The 19,196-nt window shown below is 39.6% G+C and overlaps 1 protein-coding gene and 1 non-coding gene across 3 annotated transcripts in view; both read right to left on the bottom strand.

Annotated features, from left to right (window-relative positions):
- IPO7 (importin 7) overlaps positions 1–19,196 on the bottom strand; it is a 70,930-nt gene that overhangs the window by 15,485 nt on the left and 36,249 nt on the right. For both annotated transcript variants that reach the window (XM_055142435.1, XM_004613612.2), the window contains exons 7-16: positions 13,370–13,464; positions 13,170–13,254; positions 11,628–11,762; positions 9,095–9,194; positions 8,237–8,313; positions 7,994–8,110; positions 3,253–3,342; positions 2,645–2,810; positions 2,065–2,225; positions 306–434 (exon numbers count right to left, since the gene is read on the bottom strand). In XM_055142435.1, the coding sequence (XP_054998410.1) occupies positions 306–434; positions 2,065–2,225; positions 2,645–2,810; positions 3,253–3,342; positions 7,994–8,110; positions 8,237–8,313; positions 9,095–9,194; positions 11,628–11,762; positions 13,170–13,254; positions 13,370–13,464 (1,155 nt within the window). The remainder of the gene's footprint in view (positions 1–305; positions 435–2,064; positions 2,226–2,644; positions 2,811–3,252; positions 3,343–7,993; positions 8,111–8,236; positions 8,314–9,094; positions 9,195–11,627; positions 11,763–13,169; positions 13,255–13,369; positions 13,465–19,196) is intronic.
- LOC129406322 (small nucleolar RNA SNORA23) lies at positions 2,881–3,066 on the bottom strand. Its single transcript, XR_008630930.1, has one exon. It is a non-coding gene; the product is annotated as a small nucleolar RNA SNORA23 (small nucleolar RNA).

Below are 19,196 nucleotides of genomic sequence, written 5' to 3'. Positions count from 1 at the left end.
TTTTTGTTTGTGGGTCACACCCAGTGACGCTCAGGTTACCTCCTGGCTCTGCACTCAGAAATTTCTCCTGGTGGTGCTCAGGAGACCATGTGGGATGTCAGGGATCAAATTCAGGTCAGCCACATGCAAGACAAACAATTACCTGCTGTACTTCACTCCAGCCCATAGGTATCGGATTCTTATTAAAGGAATTCTCATTTAACAAGAAAAAATCAAGATCTCAGGGCCCCTTCAGAAAAGCATAGAATAGTTGATGACTGGCATAAAGAAAAAGTCCTGAATCCAGCAACAGAAATGTTACTTACCTCTTTATGATCCTCTACTACACTAAGAAGAGTGTCAATAGTATTTAGAATTCCCATAGCAGTAACAGCTTTGTCATCACTTCCCTCTTCATCTGGCCCTGTCTGGATGACTTGATTAAACGTCATTGCCTAAGTTCAAACAAAATATAATTTAGGTTTGCATTAGAGTTGCATTAATTCACTGCAGGCCAAACAAGTTCCCCAAATCGGTATTTCCCTCATTCTAGGGAGGAATGGGTGTGTTCTGAAACGATTCATGGGAGCAACAGTAGCTACAGGTGCAACTGAATAATACCAAAAAATAAAACGGGGGGGGGGGGAAGAGAGAAAAAATAAATCATGGTTTTGGTTTTAAAATTTCAGTTGGGGGGCCGGAGCGATAGCACAGCAAGTAGGGCGTTTGCCTTGCACGCGGCCGACCCGGGTTCGATCCCCGGCATCCCATATGGTCCCCCAAGCACTGCCAGGAGTAATTCCTGAGTGCAAAGTCAGGAGTAACCCCTGAGCATCGCTGGGTGTGACCCAAAAAGCAAAAAAAAATAATAATAAAAATAAAAATAAAAAAAATTTCAGTTGGGAGGGGGTAGTGTTGGTGTAACTCCATGGGGAACTATACTAAGGATCATGGGATGTTGGCCCTTAACAGATTTTTTTAGATCTAAAATGGAATCATTTTAATGGGGCTGGAGCAATAGCACATCGAGTAGGGCGTTTGCCTTGCATACGGCAGACCCGGGTTCAATTCCCAGCATCCCGTATGGTCCCCCGAGCACCACCAGGAGTAATTCCTGAGTGCATGAGCCAGGAGTAACCCCTGTGCATAGCCAGGTGTAACTCAATAACCAAAAATAAAATAAAATAAAATCATTTTGAAAGGGGTCTTGATTAATTATGAGCTTAATAATATTTTAACAACTGGGTTGTGATGGGGATTAGCAGGAGAATGCATTAATTAATGCAGAAGATTAAACTGCTCTCCCAAGCCCCCTTTAGTGTCAAGAAGTCAAACCTAGGACCTCACACCTGTGAAGCATGCATTCTCCTGCTAATATCAATATTCATTTACAATTCCTCATTAGCTTCAATACCACCTGGAAATTTTTTTTCATAATCTAACCTTTATTAAATCTATAATACCAAGAGTTAATATGCTTTAAAATCTTAGTACTAAGCAGAAAACTTCAAAAAAAAAATCGTTGTGTAAGGAATACAAATGAATATAATTGCTGAATATCTGTTAATGCTTTCCATTACCCTTATTTACACTTAGAAATGGGAACTGTATCATAAACATCACCTGTAAAATCAACTACTAATTACACAAATATTCATTTAAAATTAGTTCTGGAGATGGAAAGATAGTTTCAAAGGGTTAGAGTGCATAAGTTGCATTCAGGAGCCTTAGGTTCAATACCTGGTACCACATTGTCCACAGAAAATAACTGGGAGAGTAGCTTGAGTGAAGGCAAATGAAAAAGAAAAAAAAAAGAAAGAAAACCCCAACAATAATAATATGTACTTATAAATAATATATATTTCTCATGTAATGACTGCATTAATTTAAATATACATTAAGTACCTGGTTTAAAACTTGTAGGCACTAGTGGTGGAACTGGTGCTAGAATATAGTATGCCTAAAATTCGACTCGAATGACTTTGTTGTAAGCCAGTGTCTTAATAATTAAAAAAAACAAACCATCTGCTCTATAATAAACTCTGAACAATTAAGTGGGGGGTTTTTTTGCTTCAAAAAACATACCAAATGCTGTGTCATTTCTACTGCAATAGGAGTAACTTCTTCACTATACTCGCAGATCATTTTCTGAATTACATTGGTAAGATCGTCATTTTCTGTTTCTCGTATAATATGAAGAAGAGCCTGCATTACAGGTCTTATGAAAGGAGTAATATATTCCTTGGCTGCAGAGAAGAAAAAAAAGTTAGCCAAAATAGCTGAAACTTCTTAAAATCTATCCACTGTAAAAGTGAAGTTACTTTTACTTTAGTTTTCTAAAATTATGCCTTGTGGGCTAGAGTGTAATACAGTGAGTAGGGGTGTTTGCCTAGCACGCGTAGGTCATACCTGACCCAGGTATGATCCCCGGAATCCCATATGGTCCCCCAAGCACTACCAGATTCCTGAGTGCAGGCAGAGCCAGAAATAATCCCTGAGCATCCCCAGATATGACCCCCAAAAGTAAAAATATATGTGTATGTGTGTGTACATATATGTTTGATATATATACATATATATAAAACAATGATGCATCATTTATGTTTTATATATATGCATATATATAAAACAATGATGCATCATTTAAAATATATTATCCTTTTACCTTTTTCCTGATTGCTGATCAATACTTGGAGTGCAATGGCAGCTTCAACTTTTACAGGCATCTCCCTGTCATCAATCAGACATCTTCTTGTCAGCTCTAACGCTGTTTGTAGATTCTGGTCACTTTTGAACTTAACTTCGCAAAAATAGTGAAGAACCCAGCATGCCTTTAAATATTTAAAATTGTGATCAATTACTTATAGTCCCTAGAAGTAAAAACTTTTAAATCCATGAAGCTTGTGTGTGGGAATTTGGAGGCTGGTCAGTGGGAGAGTATGTCCCAAGAGACAACACTAGACCAGTACTATGATCCCAAGTTTACTCTCTGGCTGCTTGATGTATGTGTGAATAGCAAGATCTGAATGCAAAACACAAACAGATATTGCTATCATACACAGATGAAAACTATGCACACATTAAAGCAGCCATTTAAGAATGTACATTAAAAAGAAAAAAAAGCATAAAGTGAAATACAGGCTATAAAGTAAACTTTAAATTCTAATAACAAAATATATCAAACTAACATTGTCACAAAACAAAAGAAAAATTTGAGAAATTAGCAAGATTCAAGAAATATTATAAATCAACACAATTAATTGTGAAACATACCCTTGCTCTCATGTAGCCTAATTCACTGCTGAAGAGAGGGAATACATGATTCTGTAACATATACTCCATCTGATCTTTATAGATCTTTTTCTGTAAATAGAAACAATTATTTTAGAAACGTTCAAAATATAATTTTCCCAAATGCTATATGTTGGATAACATGGGGTTTGTCCTTTCAGCCTTGCCTTAGGGAACATAGTTTACCTTAAAGCAATGTCCTTTCTGTATGGACACAGGAAGACAATATTGTGCTTGTAACTTGGGAGTTGATTGACTCCAAAAATATTTACTCCTGGGCATCTGCTTTCAAGTTCCTAACACCCCAAAAGCAAGATCCCGACGAGGGACAGGACGGATCCAGGGCAAGCGGTGAGTTATGTGCTACCCTGGCATCGAAATGGGCCAGGCCAAAGTGCCACAATACTCAACTATAAGTTGAGGGCATGATCATGGACAATGCTGTCATGGTCCAAAAGTAATGACGAGATTAGGACCCTGCTGGGGTTAGGAAGACTAACCTGGCCTGAGGACTGTGGTCAGGATTATACAGTGAATGTCCTCAGGAAGAACCAAACTTTAAGGTTTTATTTCTTACTGTGCTCATACAGAATGACATTGCTAGAAATATTAGAAGTAGATTTACTACGACTATTTAAGTAGATTACTAGCTCACACCCTGATACACCCTTTTTTGGACCCCCACCCTTGAGTGGATCTTAGATGAGATTTCCTTAGATGAGATTTTGTTAATCTCCTGAGAAATGGTTTTACTCTCCTTTGTTTACTTGTTGATGTTAAACCCACCTTTTTGTCACCACCCTATGTAATTTGCTATATAAACTAAGTCTGTGGGGCACTGAGGGGAGATAGAAGAGACGGGGATAGGAGAAAGAAGACAAGGGAGACAGAGGAAGAAGGAGACAGAAGAAGACAGAGGAAGAAGACAGAAGATACAGAGAGGCAGAGACAGAGAGGCAGACGCAGAGAGACAGGCACAGAGAGACAGACGCAAGAGAGCACAGTGGCACACACATAAACAGAGCACAAGGTGAAAGAAGTGAGAGCGAGCGGGGCTGAAAGGGACGTTCCTTCCTTCGCCTGCCTCATCATCGCCATCAACCTCCCCAGGGTGGGGGAAGCGGCTGGAGACTACCGAACGTGGGCAGTGGAGAGATAGAGCCCTGCTGGGCCCCCTCTTCTTTTGTGTTTTTACACACTATATACCTGTGTTAAGAAATGATTAATGAAAGAGGACATGGCTCAAAGGGCTGAAGAATTGCTATGGGAATCCTACGTTTGATTTCACAGAATTCCCCATATACCATAAGAAATGACATCCAAGCAGGGGGCCAGAAATAGCCCCCAACTGTCAGGTGCAACCCCAAACAAGAAACAAAAAAACCCATACATAACGCATTCTGTTTTCTTGACCCACAGTTATCCGTATCAGATTTTCTAACCTTATGACCATTATTTCAATATATTGGGGAAAGATAGTACAGCAGGAAGGCCTTGCTCACAGCCAAACCATACTCCATATGTTTTTGTTTGTTTGTTTGTTTTTGGGTCACACCCGGCGATGCACAGGGGCTACTCCTGGCTCATGCACTCAGGAATTACTCCTGGTGGTGCTAGGGGGACCATATGGGATGCTGGGATTCGAACCTGGGTCAGCTGCCCTACCCGCTGTGCTATTGCTCCAGCCCCAACCATACTCCATATGGTCCCCTAAGTTTGGCCTAGAGTGATCCCTGGACACTGACAGATGTGACCCCAAAACAAAATGTGAACAAAAGAAAACTCTGAATATCTTTCACCAGTTGTTTTTAAAGTAGTCCTGCTATACTTCAAAAGTAATAGTGTTTGAATAATGATATGTGCTAAATTTTACTCTTTTGGGGAAGAAGCAGTAGTGCAGTAGGTGGGGCACATTCCTTGCATGCAGCTGGGCTCAATCCCCCAAAGCCTCAGAAGTAGTGATCCTTGAGTGCAGTCAGGAGTAAACACTGAGCACTATGAAGTATCGTACAAAAACCAAGCCAAACAAAAACAAAACTAAAGCACACTTAAGAGTTAGTACAGGGACCCTCTGCGTCTTTAGACTTTGATTCCAGAGACCTAACACATTCGGGCATCCAGCGCAGCTTCTAATAGCAATGCACTGAGACTGCGACCTGGGCTGTAACTCTGTGCTGCCCGGGGGTGGATTTTTCCTCCCCACCCTGTCTTCCTGCACGGAAAAATGGCGGCGGCGGCGGCACCTACATGGCAGGCGCCATCTTCTAAGAATCCTAACCCAGAGGTATTCAGATTTTTACACTTGGGGCTCCTAGGGACTCATGGGAAGGGGGTGTAACCGGCACACCCTCGGCCCAGATAAATTTGGAGCTGCTGAGAGTGAAGTGGACTCTGCGCCTAAAGACTTTGATACCAGAGACTTCTTACAGCAATGCACTGGGAGTGTGAGCTGGGCTATGCAATTTCTGGCAGAATTTTCCCTGGACTTTATACAGAAATCCAAAACTGCTATATAACATCTATAATTGTCAGCAATGTGAAACGGTTCCTTTTGAACAGGTCTGACTTGGGGGGGAAACCCCAAATAATAACAGTTTTTGTTGAAATATTGAAGGTTATTAATGTAGCAGCCACCTCTCTGGACTGTGAGCTAAGCAAAAGCCCCACGCCGGCCGAGAAGAGGAAATATCCCTCTTTTCAGGTTGTTTCCCATTTTCAGGGAGAAACGTGGCGTGGCGTACACCATACTATGAGGTGCGGGAAGGGGGATGAGGGGGGGAAAAAAAAAGGAAAAGGAAAAAGGAAAAAAAAAAGAGTTATGTACTTGGAGCAGTGGGGCTACATATCTCTTCATTCCCAGCAATGGAAAACTAATTATCAAATGCTTCCTTGGCAGTAGGGCTGTCTTTCTTGGGTGGAAACTCCAACAACAATAGTGAGTTTTGTGTTGAAATATGGAACGTAATCAAGGTAAAAAGAAAATGAAGTGAAATTCATTAGTTATACAGTAGGGGGTGGGGCGGTATACTGGGGTTTTTGTGGTGGAATATGGGCACTGGTGAAGGGATGGGTGTTTGAATATTGTATAACTGAGACATAAACCTGAGAACTTTTTAACTTTCCACATGGTGATTTAATAAAAAGTTAAAAAAAAGAGTTAGTACAAAGTTTTGAAAAGCTTACTGTATGCAAGAGACCTAGAATCAATCGCTGACAACACATGGTTCCTAAAATCATGAAGAGTGACGCCTAAGTACTGGATCAATAATATATAACCAACCAAGCATCACCGGGTATGCCAAAACCAAGAGGAACAAACAATATACCTCAAACCCAAAGGACTAGAATAAGATAATAAATGAAACTAGGATATATTGAGGATGAAGAAGAAATGATAAATCTTATAAAATTAAAAATAAAATTTTTTTGTCATAACTGGCGATGCTCAGGGGATTATATGGGATGCTAGGAATCAAACCCAGGTTGGCCGAGTGCAAGGCAAATGCCCTGCCTACTATGCTATTACTCCAGTCCCAAAATCTTATAAAATTTTAAAGCAATCTGAAGACTAATAGTATTGTATCAATACTTATTTCTTGGTTTTGGTTCTTTTGGGGGGAGAAAGGGATCATGCCCTACAGCATCGAGGGTATTTATTTCCTGGCTCTGTGCACAAGAGTGAACTGAGGCAGTGGCTTGGAGGACTGAGCTGGAAACCAAAGGAAGGTGGGCTGCATGTAATAAGGTCCTGTACTATCTCTCCAGTCCTGATTTCCTAATTTTGAAAATACTGGTGCAGCTAAATGGTAACTTTAGGGGAAGCTGTATGAAGAGTAATGGGAATTATTCTTGCTATTTTTTTTAAGTCTAAAATTACTTAAAAATAAAGTTAAAACAAGAAATAGAAAAGTGCCAAAGAACTCACTGAAAAGTACAGGTCCTCATGACAACAAATTTCTCTTTATTTGTACTTTATTATTATTATTATTATTATTATTATTATAAATTAAGGGGTGGAGGTTGTCTGCACATACAGAAAAGCTGAAAGATACACAAAATGTATGCAAACTGAACGCAATAAAGCATTATAAAAGCTGTGGGGCCACAGCTCAAACTGCAGTCTGCCACATGCAAGCAAGTGCTTTAACCCCTGTCCAACCTTTCTAGCCCAAGTTCCATTCTAGCCCTAGAATGAATCCAAAAGAACCAGTCTCCACATGCCCCCCTTTTTTGTGTATGTTGGGGGCAGAGTCGGAGGTAGGGGCACTGCCCACACCCAGTAGTAGCTCAGGCCTTTACTCATCTCTCTGTGCTCAGGCATTACTCCTGATATGAGATGGTGAGGATAGAGCCCAAGTCAGCCACGTGCCAAGGAAAACACCTGACCTGCTCTACTCTCTGGCCTCCAGTCAAGTCATTCTTTAGAAAATGTATCACTAAACAGGCATTGGGATTTCACAATTTTTCGTAAATATTTTTTCAAGAAGAAAACTGTTAAAAATATCCTGTAATAGAGAAAAAAAATAAAACGCATAAAGGACTCAGAGCTTTTAGTACAGTGGGTAGGACACTTGCCTTGCATGCTGTGAAGCCAGGTTTGATACCCAACAGACTGAGAAGTGTTGGGAGAGATCTCTAAGTATTGCCTGGGAGGATCCCATTCAGATAAATAAGCCATGAACTTATTTATGTAACAATAACAATATAATAAGCAAAGAAATACCTTCAGAAGTATTTCAGCTAAAGACCCAATCATATGTAGGGCACCATCTTTTTTTCGAGGATCAGCATTTGGTTCTGTAAGAATCTGGTAACAAAATCCCATAGTCTTTTGCAATACCTATATTAAAAGAGAAAAATAATAATCCTAAAAATTAATTACACAGCTACCATCAAAATGAGTGTTTATCTGAACTATAAACATTAAAGACAAAGTTATATAAACATTAAATACTAAATACTGTACCTCTTTCCTCTTGCTACAGGCTGTAAACAAAAGTGTCTGTGCAGCAGTAGTAGGAGAAATGAAATCTTCAAACACATCTACAGGGTGAAATTGAAATTAATTTATAAAATGGCAATTTCAATAAATATTTCACATTAACTTAAAATGATGCTCTATAATAAAAGATTTTCATTTTCTGGCCTCAACTAATGGTGCTCAGGTTGGAAATCTTGGGACCACATGTGGTTCTGCAATTGAACAGGAGTCTATCAGTTGCAGGCAAGCAAAAGCCTTCATCTCACTTTCAAACCACATATGGCTTCTAAGCCCCACCAGTAGCTACCCCTGGGTAAAATAAATTCTAGGGTTTGGGCATGTGCCAGAAGGAGAACCTCAACAAGGGTCAGAGTGATAGTACAGGGGTAGGGCATTTGTCTTGCACATGGCCAACCCAGGTTCAATCCCTGGCATCCCATATGGTTCCCTGAGCACCGCTAGGAAAAATTCCTGAGTGCAGAGCCAGGAGTAATCCCTGAGCATCTCCCAATGTGACCCAAAAAGCCAAAAGAAAAAAAAGAAGGATCTCAACATTAATAATTTCCTAACAATAACTTCCTATGCTAAAAATAAGGATTATAGTTATCAACTGACATAACTAGTGTTTTCCACTAAGTCTGAAGAATGTATAGAAAATATTAAAACAGAAAGAGGGGCCTGAGATGTAGTCCCTGGTATGACATATGGTCTCCTGAGCACATCCAGGATTTACTCATACAGCCAGGAATAGTCCTGAACACCATTAGGAAGAGTCAAAAAACCCAGAACCAAAGATAAGTAACCAATACACCGAAGATTTACTTTTTTTATGAAATTCCTTACCGAATTTCATGCGTATATATTCATAAGGGTCTTCTTGCCAAAGTTCTTCATCAGCATCTGTATAGCACATCAATGGAAAAATAACATCTTGGATAATACCCTGAAATTTGAAAGTTAAGAAAGTCAGCCTGAAAATGAAACCTTGAAATTTCTTAAAAAAAAAAAAAAAAAAAACCTCACTATCACATGTATATAAAATAGTAAATCTTCACTTAAAAAATGCATTCTATCTGGAAAAAACCCGAATGCCCTAGAACGGATGACTGGTTGAGGAAACTGTGGTACATCTATACAATGGAATACTATGCAGCTGTTAGAAAAAAGGAGGTCACAAATTTTTTATTTAAGTGGATCGGCATGAAAAGTTTCATGCTAAGTGAAATGAGTTAGAAAGAGAGAGACAGACATAGAAAGATTGCACTCATCTATGACATATAGAATAACAGAGTGGGAGACTAACACCCAAGAATTGTAGAAACAACTACTAGGAGGTTGACTCCATGGCTAGGAGGCTGGCCTCACATTCTGGGGAAAGGGCAACTCAGAGAAGGGATCACCAACTATAATGTAGTCGAAGGCCATGTGGGAGAAGGGAGTTGCGGGCTGAATGAGGGCTAGAGACTGAGCACAGTGGCCACTCAACACCTTTATTGCAAACCACAATAGCTAATTAGAGGGAGAGAACAGAAGGGAATGCCCTGCCACAGTGACAGGGTGGGGTGGGGGGGAGATGGGATTGGGGAGGATGGGAGGGATGCTGAGTTTACTGGTGGTGGAATATGGGCACTGGTGAAGGGATGGGTTCCCGAACTTTGTATGGGGGAAGCATAAGCACAGATGTGTATAAATCCGTAACTGTACCCTCATGGTGATTCATTAATTAAAAATAAATAAATTTATTAAAAAAAAATGCATTCTAGGAGTAACTACAGCATATCACTTTCACTGTCATCCCGTTGCTCATCAATTTGTTTGAGCGGGCACCAGTAACGTCTCTTATTGTGAGACTTATTGTTACTGTTTTTGGCATATCCAATACGCCACAGTAGCTTGCCAGGCTCTCTGAGAGGGGTGGAGGAATCGAACACAGGTCGGCCTCGTGAAAGGCGAACGCCCTACCGCTGTGCTATTGCTCCAGCCCACTACAGCATATACCGTCTTATATTCTGTACAATTATATACTGACAGGTATACATAGGCAGCATTATGAATTCTGAGAAAATACAACCATGAAATTTGAGTACCTCAAACCCAAAAGTTATAAAAAAAAAAAAAAACAACTCATACATGTAAGCCAATTATCCTCAAAACTAATCTGATGAGCGCTTTTCTTGTCTTTTTTTGGGGGGGGTCACACCTGGCGATGCACGGGGATTACTCCTGGCTCTGCACTCATGAATTACTCCTGGCGATGCGCAGGGGACCATATTTGACCCGAAATCGAAACCCGGTTCGGCTTCGTGCAAGGCAAATGCCCTATCTGCTGTCCTATCACTCCAGCCCCTGATGAACCCTTTTCCATGACGGAGAAGCCCATTTTCTCTCTTGAAGGCATATTTTGCTTCTTTCTCTCTCCTTATATTTATCTAAGTGAATTTTGTTAAATTACACTATTTTACTTCACACACACACTGGAGTCAACCTTTACTCCAAATGACCAAACTAAAATATTGACTAATCACATTCAATGGCAAGTTTGAGTAGATTGAAAGATAATCCAGGGAATGGAATAATAGAAAAGTGATTGAAATGTTTGTCCTGTCCATCATCAAATCCACTTTCAATTCCCTGCATATGGCTCTACCCTCTTCCATCCAGGAGTGACTCTTGAGGAAATAGACTTAAGACCTGAGCACAGCTGGGTATGTTCCAAAACAGTAAGAAGAAAACAAATCTAAGAACGTGGAGAGACAGACAGTACATTCATAAGGCAGGAACTGCCACAGTAAGGCCAATCTCTGGGTTCTCTGGGCCATAAGCAAAGTTGATTGTGTTCCACCCATAAAAACAAAAAGTATGTAGTATAATGATCTTAAGTATTCACAAAATACTTATAGTATTTTTCTCAATCATCAGAACTAAATAATACAAGTTAATAAAAAGCATCTCCTAAACCTTTTATAAGAGCAAATGTTATTTCCACTCTAATTCCTTGAAAAAAAAAAATTCAGATAAAAAAATCATCACTTGTTGGGGGGGTAGGGTGGGGTGAGTGGTAGAAGAGGGAGCCTGGGAACACTGGTGGAGGGAAGCTGACACTGGTGGCAGGATTGGTATTGGAACAATGTATGTCTAAAGTAGGTGACCAGAACAACAGTACAGCAGGTAGGGTGTTTGCACTGCATGCATACAACCCAGGCTCGATCTGTGGCATTCCATAGGATCTCCTAAGCAATGTCAGGAATAATTCCTGAGTGCAGAGGCCAGGAGCAATTCCTAAGTATCACCAGGTGTGGCACCCCAAACAAAAAGCAATTAATTATAAACCAAAAGCCCCCCTGTAAAGTGTGGCAAATCACAAAAAAATTATTACCTGTATATGAGGTTTCAGATTCTTCCAGGTCAGGGCATGAGAAACTCCTTGATTAATGTAATTTAATGTCTGTTGTAAAACTCGAGGAGCCATATATTGTTTCTCCTTGTACTGATATAATACCTTCAGTAAAACCTTTCGAGGAAAAAATTTAAAAACTTAATCACCTGTCACATGTAATTCAGAATATCCAACACTTACTTTAAATTTCCAGTTTATAAGAAGTCACATTCTCCTCAAAATCAAGTGCTTTTAAAAATTATGTTGAAGCAATCATATTTAAACACATTTAAATATGCAAAATGAACTAATATTCGGTGAAAAGAGCAGTTTCTAATTAAGTATATAAACAGAAAAATATATGCTATTTACTGAAATTATCATATGAAATTTATTTCATATAAAATTGAATATTCAGGTCCCAAGTGGGTAAGGTGGTTGTCTTGAATGCAGTCGACTGGAATTCGATCCATAGCACACAGTCTCTGAGCATTGCCAGAAGTGATTCCTGAACACAGAGCTAGAAAGTAAGCCCTGAGTAAAGCCAAGCATAACTTAACCTACTCCAACTTCCGCCAAAACTACACAAAGACAGGACTATATCATTAACGTCACTTTCTATACTTAACGGCAGTCAAGGATTTTGATTCTATCTGTTATTTAAGAAATCCAATCATTCAAGCTGGATATATGGTACAGCAGGTAGGAATCTTGCCCACAGCCAATCTGGGTTTGACTCTTCCAAAACTCCATATGGTCCTCTGAGCATTATTTGGAGTAATTGTTCAGTGCAGAGCCAGGAAAATGTGGGGACCATTGTGGGGCATAAAAAGTGAAAATAAAAACAATACAACAAAACCAGCACCCTATTCTATTCTAACTTATTTTTCTGTAAGGGCAGTCTTAGTTATTTCTACAAATTAAAATAGAAATTAAATATGGAGGCATAAATATATAGGCTTATTTCAAGCCAGATATTAAAGATAGTAACAAAAATTTTTTTAAAAAATCTTGGTTCGGGTCAAACTGGTGGTGCTCAGGGATTACCCATGGCTCTGTGCTCAGGGATAACTTCTGGCAGTATTTAGGAGACCATATGGAATGCTGCAGATCAAAGTGTAAACCACATGCAAGGCAAGCACTTTACGTACTGCACTATAAATCTGGGCCCAGATAAAGTAAAAATTTCTAGCAATTTATTCCTTTCTTCTAGAAAATTTTAACTTTGAATATCATTTTTGTTATTTTCAATGCATCATATTAACATTAAATAGATTTGCTATTACTTTAAATTAGTAGTATTGAACTGTTATCATTTCTAACATGGTAAATACTATCAGTTTAAAAAATCTTCATGCTATGGAAGCTCACTAGTATAAGTAATTTAAAAGTATATTTTCACTCCTGAAACAGTATCAACAGAAAGCTGACAAGGTTTAAAATGTTCTTAACACGTGATCTTAGATGCAGAAAAACAAGGGGGGAAAAAAAGAACAGAAACAAATGCTATTATTCTACTAAGAAAAATTATCTTATACTTACTTGCTGAACACCAACAGCAAATGCCTTTAGAAATACTTCAGCGAATTCATTATATTCCTTGGAAACATTGCCAGGGCTTCCGTATCTAAAATAGTATTAAAACATGCATTGGTCCTTTTCATTACTTTATATTAACATTATAAAGTGAAAAGTTTGAAATATAAATTTAAAATATCATATACCAATTATGTGGAGCTTACCTTTCAAAAAGTCTGGCTAATATATGTAAAGCCCACTTTTTACATTTCCACCATGGTAACTCAGGTCTATCATCTTCTTCAACTTGAAGTGTTTCCTTTAAAGAAACATTTAGTTTAATGATAATAAGACGTAACATAATTTAAGAAGATGAGCATAAGGTAAAAAGGTCACAAATACTTAAAACACCTAAAAAAATGTCTGCCTTGCACGTAAACATAACCAGTTCTGTGATAGGCCCCATAACACCTCATAGTCCCCAGATTTCTACTGGATATGTCCCTTGGGAAAAAGAAGATGAAAGGCATCAGCTACCCCAACTTCAAACAGTACTACAAAACAGTAGTAACTACAACAGCATGGTATTAACATACAGACAGACCCTCAGGTATCGATCATTTATCTTTAATTAAGGAGCAAAAAAAAATGAAGTGGAGCAAAGAAAAACCTCTTCAACAAATGGTGCTGGGAAAACTAGTCAGCTACATGCAAAAAAGGGAAAGAAACTCAGACCTCTTTCGAATACCATCATGAAAATCAAATCAAAAACAGATAAAAGACCTTGATATCAGACCTGAATTCATAAAGTACATAGAGGAAAATGCAGGCAGAATTCTCCATGGCACTGGAGTTATTTATGGCCATTCTCAGAGATGAAAAAACCACTGACCAAGCGAGTGGAAGGAAAGATGATAAACAAATGAGACTACATTAAACTACGAAGCTTCTGGGCCTCAAAGGTAAGGATGACCAGATACAAAGACAGCTCACAGTGAAAAGTAAACTATTTACCCAACACTCATCTGATGAGGTCAATATCCAAGATATATAGGTGCTGGTAGAACTTTTCAAGAAAAAGACTTCTAAAGTGAGTGTCATCAATACCTATCAGATAAGGGGTTGATATCAATGGTATATAAAGCACTGGTTGAACTCTACAAGAAGAAAACATCCAACCCCATCAGAAAATGGGGCGAAGAAATGAACAGAAACTTTACCAAGGAAGAGATACGAATGGCCAAAAGGCACATGAAAAAGTGCTCTACATCACTAATCATCAGGGAGATGCAGATCAAAACAACCATGAGATACCACCTCACACCACAGAGATTAGCACACATCCAAAAGAACAAAAGCAACCACTGTTGGAGAGGATGTGGGGAGAAAGGGACCCTTCTACACTGCTGGTGGGAATGCCGACTGGTTCGGCCCGTTTGGAAAACAATACGGACGATTCTCAAGAAATTAGAAGTTGAGCTCCCTTTTGACCCAGCAATACCACTTCTGGGAATATATCCCAGAGAAGCAAAAAAGTATAGTAGAAATGGCATCTGCACTTACATGTTCATCGCAGCACCGTTTACAATAGCCAGAATCTGGAAAAAAACCGATTGCCCTAGAACAGATGACTGATTGAAGAAACTTTGGTACATCTATACAATGGAATACTATGCAGCTGTTAGAAAAAAGGAGGTCATGAATTTTTCATATAAGTGGATCGGCATGGAGAGTATCATGCTGAGTGAAATGAGTCAGAGAGAGACAGACATAGAAAGATTGCACTCATCTGTGGAATATAGAATAACAGAGTAGGAGACTAACACCCAAGAATAGTAGAAATAAGGACCAGGAGGTTGACTCCATGGCTTGGAGGCTGGCCTCACATTCTAGGGAGAGGGCAACTCAGAGAAGGGATCACCAAGTATAATGTGGTAGAAGGCCATGCGGGGGGAAGGGTGATGCGGGCTGAATGTAGACCAGAGACTGAACACAATGGCCACTCAACACCTTTACTGCAAACCACAACACCTAATTAGAGAGAAAGAACAAAAGGGAATACCCTGCCACAGTGGCAGGGTGGGGTGGGGGGAGATGGGATTGGGGGGTGGAAGGGATGCTGGGTTTATTTGTGGTGGAGAATGGGCACTGGTGAAGGGATGGGTTCTCGAACTTTGTACAAGGGAAATATGAGCACGAAAATGTATAAATCTGTAACTGTACCCTCACGGTGATTCACTAATTAAAAATAAATACATTTAAAATTAAAAAATAAAATAAAATAAAATAAAAATAAAGTGAGTGTCATGCCACTCAACTAAGAGTTGAGACTATCAGTGAGCACATGTGTAAGTACCACAACTAAATGGAGTGCAAACTTTGGTGAGTACTATGGTTGAACATTCTAGAACCACAACCAGATGAAAAATCCCCAAGAAGCAACACAACAAAATATGAGCGAAACCAGTTAGCTATGCTTTGCACGCTGGAGTCCTTCCTCCCATCTTCCCGTGCTTCTGCTTTTCTGGCAGTCACACCCACAAACGGCCCCTGGGCATTAATGACTCTGATCCAGTCTCACAAATGAATCTCGGAAGAGAGCAGCATGCTGCAAAGACCTCTGGACCCCAAAATCATCATCCAGTTAAAAAAAAAAAATTAACTCCTGTTCTAGAATCCTATAAAAAAAAAATCGTAGAATTCAGGAGCGTGTGACTGCTTTTGCCGCCATATGCATGTGACATTTTGTACAATTGTGCCACTGATACACCAAGAGTAGCACACCACGTTTGATGGGGTGTAAGGTAGAAGACACGCAATCTTGATTAGGAAAAAAACAAACACACAAACACACAAAATATATGTAAATATATTTTAGCATACAGGACTCCACTTGAACAACATGTTAGTGATCTCTAATTTAGGGGCTTAAAGACTCCAAGATGAGATACAACAATTTAACAATTTTCACACTTTCCTCTAAGAAAAACTTTTTGGATCATTTTTAGTCAATGATTCATAACAAGCAATACAAAGTTAGGTTATTTAGTATCTGCTTTTGGGGCAGGCTTGGATGGTGGTGGGGAAACTCAAAGTAAAGGTGGTGGGAAGGTGTAATGGTGGTGGGATTGGTGTTGAAATATTGAATGTAATCAATTACTGTGAACAACTCTTTGGGGAAAAAAGGTGTGTTTTTTTTTTTTTAAATAAAGAAAGATACAACTCCAAACTACCAAGGTCACAATGTGTAAAGCAACACAGAAACCCACCAGGCTTCCTGAGTGAAGACAATAGCTGAGATGACCCTACCCCAGATGACCCAGCCAATAATAATGAGCTATATAATCTCTGATAAGAAATATAGAATGGAACGATTGAGGATGCAAAAGAAGCTCAAAGAAACAATGGAATGCACCCAGTGAAGCATAAACGAGGATCTGAAAAACGTGACAGGTGAAATGAAAAACTTCCTGGAAGGCCTCAGTAGCAGAGTTAACAGCTGCTAAGGGCAGAATCAGTGAGATTCAAGATGAGGTGCAGAGAATCTCCAGACAACAGCAGAAGATGGAAAAGAGACTCAAAATAAACTCAAAAAGATGATGAGAACACTGGTATGAATTCAAGAGAAACAACATAAGAATCACTGGGGTGTGGGGCTGGAGCAATAGCACAGCGGGTAGGGTGTTTGCCTTACACACAGCTGACCAGGGTTCGAATCCCAACACCCTATATGGTCCCCTGAGCACCGCCAGGAGTAATTCCTGAGTTTAGAGCCAGGAGTAAACCCTGTGCATTGCCAGGTGTGACCAAAAAAGCAAAAAAAAAAAAAAAAAAAAAGCAAAAAAAGCAACTGTCAAAACCATCATTGTTGAGAAGTTCCTAGAGCCGAAGAATGCATGTTCCCAGATCCCGGAGTACCTGGTAGAAGAAATCCAAATAAAAATATCCCAAGACACATCCTAGTCAGAATGGGGGAAATGGACGGACAGAGAAAGACAGAATACTGAAAGCAGCAAGATCAAATAAGAAAATTACTTACAAAGGAGCATCCTATGATTTATAGCAGACTTATCAGAAGAAACGCTTCAGGTCCAAAAACAGTAGTGGGATACAATGGGAAAAACAAAAAACAAAAAAACTCAAAAAATGAAGGCCTCTGTCCAGAATACTTTACCCAGGGGCTGGAGTGATAGCACAGTGGGTAGGACATTTGCCTTGCATGCATCCCAAATGTCCCCCTGAGCACCGCCAGGGGCAATTCCTGAGTGCAGAGCCAGGAGTGACCCCTGTCAATCACCGGGTGTGACTCAAAAGAAAAGAAAAAAAATACCCAGATTCTCATTCATATTTGAAAGAACACAATTTCAGATAAATAACAGATAAATAACAACCTGGGAAATTCATAAGCTCAAAAACATTATTATGAGAACTAAACGGGCTATTTTAAGACAAGCCCCACAAACACACCAAACTCCCACAGATAGATGGCACAGAACCCCATAACAATAATCTCTCTCAATGTCAATAGACTAAATCACCAAGTAAGAAACAACAGTGGCAGGACAGATTACAAAAAATGAACCCAACAATGTACTGCCTCCAAGAAACTCATCTGAACAAACAGCAAACACAGACTCAAAGTCAAAAGGCTGGGAAACAAACCTTCCAGTAGACAACCCCACAAAAAAGGCTGGGGTGGCCATACCAGCATCAGATGACATAGACTTCAGGCTGGAAAAAGGTTACAAGACAGTGAAGGCATTTCTTAAAGATCAAGGCATTTATACATCATAAAGAACTCACATTCCGAAACATACATGTACCTACTGAAAGACCAGCAAAATACTTAAAACTACTGAAAGACTTGAAAGATACTGAGAGCAATACAATAGTAGTTGGAGATTTCAACACCACTTTGTCACCTTTTGATAGATCAAATAAACTAAAGCTCAGCAAGAAAATACTGTTATAGGGAAGAAATGGAAGAAAGAAGTTAGCTATATATAGGGTTCTACATCCACAAAAAGCAGAATACTTTCTTCTCTGTGTACAAGGAACATTCTTGAAGATAGACCAGATGCTGACACACAAAATATACCTCCATAAAATCAAGAAGCTAGAAATTAATAATCAACTATCTTTTGAGACCATAATGCATTGAAAGTAGAAGTTAATCACAGAGAAACAGACAATCAAATTAAATACCTCGAAATTAAATAGCTCACTACTGGACAACCAGTAGCTTAGAGAGGAAATCAAAAGGTTCCCAGAAATAAATGAAAATGCAGACAGAAGCCACCAAACTTGTGAGACATGGCAAAAGCCAATGAGCAGTGTTAAAAGGAAAGTTTATAGCTGTGAAAGCATTCATCAAGAAGGAAAAAAAGGGCCCACATATGTAACTTAACTTCATAGCTTAACCTCTTGGGAAATAAACAATAAAAGGAGCCCAAACCAGGCAGGGGAAGGCAATAAAAATTAGAGCAGGGGCTAGAGCAATAGCACAGCGGGTAGGGCATTTGCCTTGCATGCAGCTGCCCTGGGTTCAATCCCCAACATCCCATATGGTCCCCTGAGCACCGCTAGGAGTGATTCCTGAGTGCAAAGCCAAGAGTAACCCCTGAGCATCGCCAGGAGTGACCCAAAAAGGGGGGGGGGGGGAACCAACAACACCTTAAGCAGAAATCAAAATGCTGAAATCCCAATAAACAATACAAAAGATCAACAAAAGCAAATGCTGGTTCTTTGAGAAAATAAACAAAATCAACAAACCACTTGCAAGACTCACAAAGAAACAGAGAGAGCCCTCATAAACCAATCAGAAATGAAAAGGGGGACTAGCATACATCAAAAAGAATAAGAGTGGGGCTGGAGTGATAGCACAGCGGGTAGGGCATTTGCCTTGCATGCGGCCGACCCTGGTTCAAATCCCAGCATCCCATATGGTCCCCTGAGCACCGCCAGGGGTGATTCCTGAGTGCATGAGCCAGGAGTAACCCCTGTGCATTGCTGGGCGTGACCCAAAAAGCAAAAAAAAAAAAAAAAAGAAAG

This window comes from Sorex araneus, chromosome 6 (assembly GCF_027595985.1).
Source record: "Sorex araneus isolate mSorAra2 chromosome 6, mSorAra2.pri, whole genome shotgun sequence".
Lineage (NCBI taxonomy): Eukaryota > Metazoa > Chordata > Mammalia > Eulipotyphla > Soricidae > Sorex > Sorex araneus.
This window is presented reverse-complemented; position numbering and strand designations above follow the sequence as displayed.